Source organism: Pyxicephalus adspersus, chromosome 6 (genome assembly GCF_032062135.1).
Source record: "Pyxicephalus adspersus chromosome 6, UCB_Pads_2.0, whole genome shotgun sequence".
Taxonomy (NCBI): Eukaryota; Metazoa; Chordata; class Amphibia; order Anura; family Pyxicephalidae; genus Pyxicephalus; species Pyxicephalus adspersus.
The window spans coordinates 75,412,982-75,426,338 of record NC_092863.1 but is presented as its reverse complement, the minus strand read 5'-3'; the positions used below and the strand labels follow the sequence as shown (position 1 = coordinate 75,426,338).

Genomic DNA, 13,357 nt, shown 5'->3' with positions numbered 1-13,357 from the left:
CCTATGGCACAAAGAAGGGTGGGAATGGCTGGAAATTTCCACTGATGATAGCATTTGAGTATAAAGTTTGGCTTTTTGTATGATTCTTATGTAATGGTGGCAGGTGTTCTTTCACGTCTGTATTCTGCCTAAGAATATGTTGGAAGATTTGCCATTGTGTGACATAAGACAAGGTTTACAATAAGTAATCAGGCACGCTGAGGCCTTGCCAAAGGCTGAAGGGTAAACAGAAAATAAAGTAGAAATCCAGTATTAAGTGCCCTTCTTACATTGCAAAATCCACTTAACTCACAAAGAAAACTATGTTTCTATTTACTTCATAAAACAGTAAAACGTGTGTATGCCTTCCATTTTTTTTTCAAAAGATAAATAGGCACTTTGGAAACAAATACAAGAAACCCACAAACAGCCAAGATTTCAGACTATCCAAGGTTTATGAATGCCCCTTTTGTCTGCTTCTTCAAATATTTTCTCTAGCGCTAGGAACTTCATTTGGATTTTACATGTTTTACCTTGTGACTTCACAACATTATTCAGTGTGATGAAAACAGATATAAATGTATACAAGTGGAGGCAATGATCCTATGAACATAAAAATGTATGGTTTGTTTTTAAGGATTATGTGCCAGTACATTTATAGGTTCCAATAAACTGACCACATTAGACTCTTTAGATTCTGAATACCTCATTGCTGCAAATGATTCTGAAGTACCTTTTAACAGTCACACTTATAGCGGTGGATGGTAATATGTAGCTAAGCCCGGCTCTCCCTGCATCTGTGCACAGATTGGTAACGGTTCTTCAAACGAATATCAACATATGCATATTAAACGACAGACAAAACAGCCGAACATGGCTCAGATGTTCACTGTGCACACAATACACAAGGGCTCCTCTTAACATCTGGATAACTATTTCTTTGACTAAATAAAATGTAACATCAATTCCAATGAGCAAACAACACCAGATGAACTTACTACATAATTCCCAGGAGATGCAGATGAGTAAGGTATCTGAAAGCAAATAAAAATCAAAGTTACTCTTTTATTGCTCAGAGACAACATCTATTGATCGGTTTCCTTTTTTGTATAATGTCGTTTGCAAGACATATTCTTCTTGTTAGCCAGATGAGTTTGGTGTGTGGTAGAGAAATATTAAATGCCCATTGGCTAAAAGTGAATACTTCGGAAAGTAGATATCGCGGAAACAGTAAAGAAAAAAAATAACAATGAAAAATGTAGAAAAAATGTTGAGTTTCTAAAGCTTTGTCCATGCTGGAGAAATGTTCCTAGGAAAATCATAAAAGGGGGGGAGAGCACAAACAAAGCGATAAAAACTTTTCTTTCAAATCTGAATTTAAAAAAGTTGGAATTAATGTAACAATTAATTATACAGAGACTGCAGAGTTCAAAGTTTTGTCATTCCTTTATAGTGACTCTGGCCATGTCAAATCAAGTCTATGCATCCAATTGCCAAGCTCTAAGTGTTCTTTATAGCCTGCCCCTATGCCCACACACGAATCACAAAAAAATGGAAAATGGTATTTAGAAGATGGGTGGCGCTTACCGCTACAGCCCAATTGAATCTTATGCTTTTTTTTGTTGGTGTTAGGCATTACAGGTAATGTACATGTAAAAGGAATTATTTGAGCTTCAATTTATTATGTTTCCTAACATGGTATTACACATGTGCCACATCCTTCTATAATTAGGAATAATTTACCAATTATTTGGATTTAGTGATGCCATTAATACGATGCTCACTGTTCTTACTGAAATAAACGCTTCAATCCAAGGATCTCCTTACATCTGCTTTATTTATTATATGGAAAGTTGCTTTTTTAATCTCTCCTGCTTCTTTCTGATCCTCTATCATCTACTCTATCAGTCATCGGATCGCTATTTATCTTTTAAGAGGAATAAAATCTCTGCTTCTCTACCAAGACAGCCACCTCCACACACACATAAAGGGTAGAAGAAGTCATGGTAAGTTAGTAATAAAAAATGATAAGCTGGGGTGGTGCACAGGTAACATGGGCGACTAGACCTTTGTCCTCTGCTTTAAATTCAGTTCCTCTTCTAACAGATAATAAAGAGTATTGGTCTAGCTTAGAATCCAAAAAAAAAAAAAAAGCAATAAAATCATCACAGTTTCAGATCATTAGTAAATTGAAACCAGCACTGGCAGAATCATTGTTCTAATAGCATAAAAGTATCCTTACTGAATTTGCATTGCCAGGGTTAGGCCACGGTCTTCCGCCTCCGGGTCCCCTAAGAAACAAAAAGAACAAGAATACATCTTCCACTCTTCAGACACATCAGATCATATATGGAACCAAAACCTGCTCAATTCCCACATCATAAAACGCCTCATTCCCAAGGTAAATTATCCACTGGGCATACATTACATTTAATATCCTGTCCCATCATGTCATTCTAGCGGCAATTCATCAAGTAGAGACATGCGTATGATTCTTGCTGCACTCCTCTTCAACTACCAGCTTATTCATGACAGCAGAAAATTAACCTTTTGTGCTTTATTCTAGCAATGCAGCCTAAATCTGGCACTATTCCTGGATTTCAAGTGTCAAATTTAAGGTGTGTAGATTGCAAAACTTCTGCAGCATTGTTGTATTAGAATTATTTAAGATTTCATTACCACAAAGAAAAGGTATTATAGTTACATGGGAAAAAAAATCAGCAGTTTAAGGGGTCCATCCATCCAAATCGGATATTTCAATTCTTGGCAGGTGCTGGCAAGTTACAAAACCTCATTGGCTTTATGTTATCCTCTTAGGTAATGAGAGCCCTGTGCTGCAGCAATTATATGAGTTTTACTGTTACATTCTGACTTCCTATTATTTATGGTATATTTGAATGCTAAAGATTTTTCTAATAACAGAGCACAAGGTATAAAAGTAGGGGGGGGGAATGGGCTGCAAAGCTAGGAACAATGGTGGAGATATTTTCTTACTGATGTCCCCACAAATGATGTTAACATTTTGGAAAATTAAATGTAAAAAAAACAAAAATGTTAAGAATCCATCAAAGCTGATTGTTATTTATTGGCAGATGCTGGTAAGTTGCATTGAAAAGTTTATGTTCTTTTCTTAGTATGCTAATGATCATATTCCCTTCTCATTGCAATGTCAGTAGGAGTTCCCACACAACCTAAATGAGAATTTATAGTTTGCAGGTGAACTGAAAGCTCTTACTTAGATCTCCATTACAGTAGATCATTGATGAAAGTTTTAGTTTGTGTTATCTTATGAATAATGCTACAGACATACAGACAATATTTAGATTTACCAATACCTATACCAATAATAATAATAAACAGTATTTGTATAGTGCCAACATTGTATGCAGCGTTATACATTAAATAGGTTTCTTTATTCTATCTGGTATTTTTATGATGTCACACATTATGCAGATACTCTTTTGGGGTAGTCAACTCTCAAACCTCAATAATCTTGCAAAATAACATCATTTTACACAATAATTTATATACTGAATTATAAAATATGCTTCTCACATGGAGAAAAAGATCCATTTATCATTTCCTGTCAAGGTGCAGAATTATCACCTCTGTATTCACATTTATGTAACGCAATGGTACGACACTGAAAAGATAGCATGAAGTAGTAATTTCTACACAAATTTTTGTCTTTGTACCAATTTGGACAAGTGGAGAAATAAACAGTCGTCAGCTGGGTTGTGCAAGTCAGTGTCACAGGTGTAATAATAATACAGATTGGTGGTCGGGAGGATTGATTGCTCTGCTTACACTACCTGCCTTCCCTACACTGTCTAATTATCCATAGATGTCAATGTAAATCAACCTAATATTTCAGATATTTAATCTGCTCAGAAAAAAGTGATCTTGCTATTTCATAAATAATTTCTTCTCATTTAAATTTAAATTAGTATGCAGAAGGAAAAGGTATTCCAGCTTTTGTGAATTGTATGTTTCAGCAAGTGGTACAATAAGAAGAGAAAAAGTAACATCTACTTTCATTATGCTGAGTTTTGTAAATTGTTCGATATGTAATGTCATTCTATAAATCAGAGTGCCAATAGTCATGTATATTTGGGGTGCTCACTTACATATTCATTCCTGGCATCCCTGGACCACCAAGAGCATTGAGAGGTGGTCGCATCCCTCCTCCGTAGCTCTGCAATGATAACCAAGGGTCAGACTACCACAAAAAACAAAACCAAAGAGGAAAGGAAAAAGAAAGGAGAGCACATTAATAACAACACAGGAATTCTTATCTGGACAGTGCCTGAATACACAGAACTAATGGCAAAAAAGCAAAGTAGTCACTAGATTTAGGAGGTAAACTGCTCACGATGTTCATGTGACTAATATTACCAAGTGCCACATGTGTGTGTTGTGTTTACTGTGTGTACTGTGTGTTGATTTTAACTAATAATAAAACAAAATTAATGTCATATTTATCACAAGTGGTACGAGGAGCCAAACTTATACAGTACCAATACCAAATGTCAAAAGTTATGCTCTTTTTAATACTCTCATATGTGGCTTTGTGTATTTATTAAAGCATATAAACGTATGACCATGACTCCCTTGCCATTTGTGATACGGCATATTCTTTTTATCAATATTACTTTGAGCAGGTATCACCTTACACTGGGGAGGTCACATCACTATTTATTGTATGTAGAATTACTATTGGGTTATATTGGCTCATGTATGTGTTTCCAGTCCAGTGTTTCCCTTTTTTTAATGATAATAGATGAGGATGCAGAGCACTAAAATATGCACTATATCATGTCCAAGAAATATAAACCAAACAAGATCATTCGTCTGATAAAAACTGAAGCTTCATATGCTTGCCACTTATGGCACCAATACTCTCTTATCATACATACAGATGTATTACTTAATTGGTAATTTCTCTGACAGCACTGGCCCCCTATTTAGCCTTTTGGTGCAGCACCACCTAAGTGCTACTGCCTGATAATATCTTCACTTGTAATGTGCAAGTAAAGGAGGAGAAAACATTTTGTAGAAATGGTTCTTCCTGGTGATGGCTTTTGAGTGCTCTGTCAACATACATGGCTTTATATGAACATGGATATGTATATGTTATGGACTGTCCAAAGTTATTAGTGACATGTATAAAGGGAAAGTGTGTTTAAGGGAGTAATATAATCTGTGATCACACCCAGCACATCCAGTTTCTACTTACTTAGGTAGCTATTAAAATAATGACATACCTGTGGACCAAGAGGAACCATTCCCCTGGGGCCGCTCATTCTCTGCAATGGCCCTCCCATATTTGGATGACCTAAAAATACAAAAAAAAAAAAAAATTATAATAATATTTTATATATATATATATATATATATATATATTTTTTTTTTTTTTTTAACATATCTTATATATTTGCTGAAGATTGGGAATCAGTTAGATTTGTTCTTGATTTTGTGATCAATATATCAGCTATGACATAGTAATCACATAAAAGGCTTAAAACAAAAGATGATTTCAGAAAATCAAAGAGATTCTCAGGCTGTAGTGGGATCGGCAGTGCTGCATATTTACAATACCAGTGTAAGTACTGCATACATCTGCATTCGTAAAAAATTATTTTAAACAATAAAAAACATCTAAAAAGCAGTACTAAAAATCTTATCTGTTATCTAAAAAGTTAACAGATACATGCAGATGCTGCTAAATGTGGCCGGGGCATATAGGCATGAATGACGGCTGGTGACTAAAAGGTTTTTTAAAAAAAAAGTCAGGGAATCGCAGTTGAACATATGCATCAATGCATTAAAGGCTCATACAAACTCAAGTGGTAAAAATAAGCACTAATGCACACAGGTCTATATAAAGTCCTTGCCGATGCACCGCAACCTTGCAAAAGTTAGGGAAAACATCACCTTGGATTGTGATGGCGCAGCACAATGACTGAATGACAGCGTGACTCACATACTGTACAGAAAGCAGTGAGCGGAGACCAGGATTCACTCAACATACCCATCAATTTCTTTAGAACTGTTGCATAGCTATGACAAACCCCTCCTGAGCTGGAATATGTCAAATCAATTCACATTACTAGTTTACAGTCACAAAAACGCCACTGTCAAATACCATTACCTTTTAGAGAAATGATTTGTTAAATACTATACAAAAAAATCAATATTCATTGCCTGTTGTTGTAATAGAGGTTAAACACTTGAAATAATGTTTAGCCTTGAATCTCCGCATAAGTGGAGTAGATTAGCCTGATGGTGTGGATAATAAAATGCTGATTCCAGCTGATAATTGCAACTAATTAAAAATATTGCAAACAATATATACAGTAATTATAGCAAGTGGTTACATCTCATCACCTTGCTGTCTTGAAGGGTCCATCCCACTGGGAGGAAACGTCTGGCTTCCAGGAACACCCCCAAGTCCCTGGACAAAAGAAAATGTTTGTTATACAAAGCTCGTATTTCATATGCAGCCCGTTAGAGTCTTTTGGGAGTATTAAGGAGATTTACCTGATTGGGTATTCTTAGGGGGGGGCGTGGACCACCTGGATATCGAGGAGACATGAAAGGCTGAAAAAGATAAAGTTTTAAAAAATTGTAAACTGACACTGTGCTGCTCGTGTTGTTAAAGAATAATCTACATCCAGTAAAAGTATAAGATTTAGATAATATTGTAGATTAGATTCATTATTTCATTATAATTACAATATGATGCATAGATGATTATGAAAACTCCATATTTAATAGAACATATTTAATAAAAAAAAATGGGAATGGCTTTGTTTTCAATATCTGAAAAAAATAAAAGAATATGTGAATCTGTATTTAATTAGAGATTTGACGTGTTAAAGAGCAAAAGATTGTCTCTTGTTGGAGAGGTCTACTTACATACATTCTACAGGGTAAATTGACATGAAAGAGACCTAATGTCTAAAACACAAGTCCTCTTTTCATTCAACCCCTACTCCTCCTCTCCAAACCTCTCTGCCGTACTGTCCTGTAATCTGTCACAAAACTGAAACAAAATGCCCCAGACTCCCCTGGGCTGCTGACTCTTGCTATGCCTATTGCTGAAAGTTGCACGGCCATTGCCATTTTTGAAAGCTTCAGTGGTGGTCATTTTAGTAGATGCCGAGATGCACTCCCTGACGTGACCATAACTAAATGTTCTACCTGCATTTCTGAGAAACTCATTAGATGTTTGCTTATTCCAGATAATTGATTCAAAGTATTAAAGCCAGACAATGCTAGGCAATTGGATTTTTTGAAGACATTTGGCAATGGTATTTTATATCTCAAAAAGGACAGGTCTTATTTAAATATGGTACACTATTAGTGCATCAACCACAATATCATAAGTAGCAATGAGCCATACTAGAAAAGAAAAGAGACAATAACATGAACATGAAAGTCATATATATTAATTACGCAACTTAAACCTTGCTTGACCCCTTATCCTGAGAAGAGTATAGTGCAGATCTGACTCATGGAGCACACTATGAGATGCTGCAACCTCAGGAACTACTGTCAACTACAGGGTTATATCATTATATTTGCAGGTTTTCCTGGAGTGTAGAAGTATTGAGATACATTTAGGACATAAATAATGCTAAGGCTACTTTGACTTCCTTGCCAATAACAAGAATACTGACCCAATGGCTTAAACACATTCCAACCCACTGATCCAGAACAAGTATGCAGAGCCAGAGTTATGATTTCAAAGTCACATACTTGAACAGATGTTAGTGATAAAAAGCACTGAAGCCACAAAGAGTCGCTGTTCACAAAATATCAGGATTTCGCAATATGAGTTCTGATGGGCAGAAAAGAATATTGTCCTAAATTTGACATAATATTTAAAAAAAAAGTAACACTTTACGATTCTTCAAAAAAGAAAATACTATATCTTTTACAGGAAATGTATGCTTTGTTGTACCCAACACGGAAGGCAACATTTTACACGACTGTTTGATCTGGTAATATATACCCTATCAGTGCTCAACCCAGAAATTTTTTTAAGCTGGGTGTAAAGAAATTGTAGGCGGGTGGAAGCCCCAGATTTGTGACCCCAACTCTTCACTAACCATCCAAAAACAGCCAGGTGGTTGCTAAAAATTGCCGGGTGGTGCGCCCAACTAAAGGGGGCTGGGGAGAACACTGCCTATTATGATAACACGAGTCCTAAACATTCAAAAAATATATTGCAGAAAAGGTGAATCTCCAAAATGCTTTTCATGCTGTAGTATGCAATTATACCCACTAGATGGCACTGGAGATACGAATCAATATTTGGATTTATTTTAACCTTGTCACTTTCATTATTTGAAACAAAACAAAATGACACAAAATGTTTTATAAGTATTTTCTTTTAATACTTATAGGGTCATTCATATACTATATTACCAACCAGGCATTTATCAAAACAAGTCCCTTCATGTGGATAGAAAAAAAAGGAAAATATTTTTTAAATTATGATCATTATAAATCCTTAAATACAGATGATCGCCACTTCCATTAAACAGCAGTATTATAAAGGACATTATAGTGACTTTCCTAAAGTTTTCATAAAAAAGGGAGGAGACAATAAAAAACTACAAATATTCCTGGGGAAGGGATTAATACCATGTCAGAAAGGCTTATGTGGACAGATGGGAATGGGACATAACTGCATGTATGCAGTGCAAGTGATACTGAGACGCTGGATAATGGATTTACTGACATGTTCATGGATGCTACCAAGGAAGACTAATGCAGGAGGAAAGGTCATTCATCCAATGTTCACTTGCAGTAGCTTACATCCAACAGTGCTTATGGACATGAAAGGTCACGCAGCAAACCCTATAAACAGAGGCCACTTTCATCAAAGAAGAAAACAAGTACAACTGTGAGTTATTATTAGGTGTTTTGGATATATACAAAGGCTTAAAAAAACTTTGGATTTTCAGCGTCTAGGTGTATGAGTAAAAAATAAATAAATACAAATGACACAAATCTGCGTGGTAAAAACTCAGCACTGGGTCTGTGTGGTGTTCTGCAATTATTCATAAAATGAAATAAAGAATATTGGACCAACAGATCTGGCTATAGAAGCACAGAAATAGAAAAATACCGGCCTTCCATCACAGCCAAATGCGTCATGGTTTTATATAATGTGGGAACATGTCTCTGTCTTTACATTCCAGGAATCTCATGGTTTTCTGCGTCATCCCTGCACCGTATGACGACCAAGAGATAACTGTATGGAAAGTGAAAAACATCATTTATCTTGTGCTGCATTAGCTTTGGCTGTTTTAGGAATTGAAAGATAAAAAAAGATTTAGGATTCAAGTTTACCTAATAGTAGATTTTGATGAATTGTGTTACATTGTGTATGTAACTATAGACATTATATGACAAGCTTCATTGGGGCTGAGATAGCTTGTAAAACACTAATATAATAATATTATTGGTGTTATTGGTATAATGAATGCAGAAGGATACATTCCATGAAACTGCTCTCTGACTCCTCAGTTTAACTGAAAAACAACTATATTTTAAAATGAGGAGCACCTAATATAATCAATTTAATATTGGCAATTGGGTCATTAAAATGCCATCCCAGTACCTGAAACCCTTAGAAACTCTGTCTTTCAACCTGATTTAGTTTCCAGTTATCTATAGGGGTGGGCACTGGTGATCAGACAATACACCGGAAACTCTCCTAGCATTCATGAATAATCTAGTGTTATTCGCTGGACACACAACCATTACTGAAAACCACTGCAGACCAAACCTGAACTGGCTGTTATGTGTAGGAACCTCATACCATGATTAGGACACACAGGAGTCATTTAAATACTAAAATAGTGTGGCTGATTGTAATGTAATTACAATTATCTTGTCTATTTTAAAAAATATTATGTTGGTTTAGGTAAGTCTTTGCACCAGTGAGATAATGTCCACTATTAGCTGGCAATATAGGAGGTCAGATAAAATCCTTATTGTCATCGTCTGCCTGAAGTATGGGGATAATAGGCTCATCCTTCTCCTGCTTCCCGTAAGGCAGAATGGCCTTTTACAAGGCTTGAGTATGGAGATTCCAGTTTTTTTTTTTTTCTCCAACAACAGTGTTTAAGCCAGAAATTTTTTCAAGCCAGGTGGTTGTAGGTGGGTTGCATCCCCTGTATTGTGACCGAAAACTCTTCAGTAACCACCCAAAAACAGCCGGGTGGTCACCGAAAAATGCCAGCAGCTAAAAGGGGCTGGGGAGAACACTGAACAATGTTAGCTTTTCTAAACATAAAAGTTACTTGTGCGACTAACCAAACATTTCACTACAGTGTTTTTAAAATCCCATTTCTGTATTATCCATTTAATACATACATAAAAAATGCAAAATAAATAAAAACCCAAGTAATATTAGAGTCCTGGGGGACTATATCAGCCCCTAATTTCCCTGAATGTTTGGGGTGTTTTAGTCCCCCATTTTCGTGCATTATATTTAAAATAAACTTTAAATCCAGAGGCCGAGTGGGAGCACATCATAGGATAACCAGGACATGAAGAATAAATACATTAAGAACAAATTCCCCAACAGATGTGTAATATTGATGGGTTGTTTAGCTCTTTAGCATCTACTAAAGCCTGAAATATCTATTCTGGGTGAACTGTTAGTGCTATAAAATATGTACATCCGAATGTACATATGTACATGCCTTTTTTTTGGCAATGACCCAAGCATGTTATACTTTCCGATAAACAACACTGCACAGTAACGATACTTCACAGTTCATCTCTCTCTCCATTCAGGTCTATTAGTCTGAACAGACAGAATGAAAACCACACAGTAATTACTTATTAAACACTTATCAATTAGACTCAAAATGTATTGCTTCTGTTGTGAACATTACTAAAAATTTTCATTGGGAAGACCCCAATGGAAGACTTTATTTCATGCTAAATTAATGAGTCAATAGGAATAAAACATTGTAAAATTCCAAAAAGCACAAAAATACCATATTTTTAACACAATCTGGAGTTAGGGAACAAAACGTAACAGTAAGGGTTAAATGGATCCCGAGTAGAGCCAGGCCTAACATTAGGTGCCATTAGATGCTTCCTAGAGTCTGAGCACAGCGAGTTCGGAAATAGCTGTCATCAAATAAAGGAGTGTCAATCATGTCTGCAGCAGAAGATATGTTAATTGCACTGTTCTCTGAATTGGCTCATAAAACACTCGTAACTGAAATTCATGTCATGCTAAGTACAGGATTCAACAGTGACACCTAAATATTTAAGTACTAGTTATAGTCTGGGCTGGGTGTCAAATTCATCTTTATAATGATATTGGAAGAACCGGAACAAAATGCATCCAAGATACTTCACGGGTAAAACCTCTCAATATGCACAATTTAAGTTAATTTTGAAAATCTAGTCACATAATGGTAAACTTTATTAGACGTAATAGCTTCTGACCCCTAATCTCACTGCACTCAGGTGCCCTCTCCAGCTGGTGCCGCTTCAGGCCATGGTCTAGTTTGCCTATGCTTGGCAAGATTCTAGATTACCCAACACTCTCGATTTTGTTTCCTATGTCCTAGGTCCACTTTAGGTCACTAACTACTCTCTTATATTAAACTGTTTAATACATTTTGAAGAAAGAAGAAAAGGAATTGTAGTAAAAATATAAAAAGGGTCAGACTCATAAGGCCTTAACTATACAGTGCTGCCAGACAAAAAAAAGTACAGAAAAACAAAAAAGCAGATTAGCACCATGCTCCAAAATGCTTACAAAGCATGAGGCAGGGGAAGACTGGATGGAATAGGCCAGTGGTCGCCAACCAATGTACCGTGGACGAAAAATGTATGTTTTATTATTAATAATCAAAAATAATATTCTAATAAATTCCTATATTCTGAATGACAATTTTCTACTTTATATTGTACTAAATTCATGAACTGTACTAGAGACGAAAAAACAAGGGAGGCGCAGCGTGACGTCAGTGTAGTCTTAAGTTGTATGAGGCAACCAATGCTGAGCCATACGCTTCAGTATTGTTTCCACCATTACAACAGTCACCCAGCTCCTACAATACTGATTCTCATCCAATTGCTTTATTTTATTTGTTTATTTCTCAGATGCTCTTTTAGGTTAGTATGACCTTCACTGTGTATTTTCTTTACAGTTTTATTTATTAGCATCAAATAGATTGACTTTGATAACTATGATTTCTTGTTTGGTCTTGGATTAGAATGAAATAAACCCATAATGAGGGAGAAGAAACAAACAAATATTTTACATTTCTGCATATTTTGCATTTTTTCAAAACCAAAGACAATGCAACTAATGATGAAAATAACAATAGTTACCGGTACTTTAAAAAAAATCATATTAATGGTCCCCAGGATTTAAAATGATGAACTTAGGGGTCCCTGAGGTCCGAACGGTAGTCTGGGCAGAGGAGATGGTTACTACGTGATTAGGGTAGAGAAGACAGGAAAGCAACTTTAAAGAGGTAAACTTTAAGGGACTGTTTTATTACTAGTGGTAAGTCTTAGAGCTAGAGAGAATGACAAATCTTGGAGCCATGTATAGGTCTGGTATATAACGAAGAATTTTAGAATCTCACACTCAACATATAAATCAATAAATTCCTATTCTACTAAGCATGCGTCATACAACGCAGTCACCTGGGCATGACCTACACATACCTTTACCTGACCCCTCTAGCAAATGGTCCTGCATCAAATTCTGGGTCACTCCAAGATTACAGTTTCAACAACTCCTGAGAGTGGTGAAAGCACAATAATTCAATAAAAAGTGACAAATTCAATAAAAAATCTAAAAATCTGCTGATGTGCACTTAAAACGCAAACACAGAAAAATCAAGACTTATCTATATGAACCCCTAAAACAAGTCTGTGCTAAAAAAAAAATGTAAAGCCGCAAATAATATATTGATAAATTAAAACACAAAGTGCCTGGCACCTATGCCCAATACTATGACTTATTGCATGTCACAGACCCAGGATAGCATGCATGATTCTGTGGTGCAATTTCTTAAAACATTATCAGCAAACCTTATTCTTTCCAGCCTTTAAAAAGCAATTCTATTCAAACTCCCTCTTGAGAATCATACATACTGGAAGAAAAGCAGAATTTTGAGAATTCCATGCCACTAGAGAATTGTCTGTGCTGTACAAATGAATCCTTACTAAGACTGCTCATACGTACACAACAATAAGTCTGACTCTGAGCCTTTTCTCATATAAGTCTAAACCTTTTCTCATTTTTCTTTTTTTTATTTTAACACCCACTATGCTGTGTTAAAGCGTTCCTAAAATCAGAATTTTCACTTTACATAAAAGG

General features: G+C 35.8%; 1 protein-coding gene across 1 annotated transcript in view; it reads right to left on the bottom strand.

Moving 5' to 3' along the window:
- Positions 1-13,357, bottom strand: part of SSBP2 (single stranded DNA binding protein 2) — a 114,359-nt gene that overhangs the window by 9,628 nt on the left and 91,374 nt on the right. The window contains exons 6-11 of the mRNA XM_072416204.1: positions 6,520-6,579; positions 6,367-6,433; positions 5,244-5,314; positions 4,107-4,174; positions 2,222-2,270; positions 978-1,013 (exon numbers count right to left, since the gene is read on the bottom strand). Coding sequence (XP_072272305.1) covers positions 978-1,013; positions 2,222-2,270; positions 4,107-4,174; positions 5,244-5,314; positions 6,367-6,433; positions 6,520-6,579 — 351 coding nt within the window. The remainder of the gene's footprint in view (positions 1-977; positions 1,014-2,221; positions 2,271-4,106; positions 4,175-5,243; positions 5,315-6,366; positions 6,434-6,519; positions 6,580-13,357) is intronic.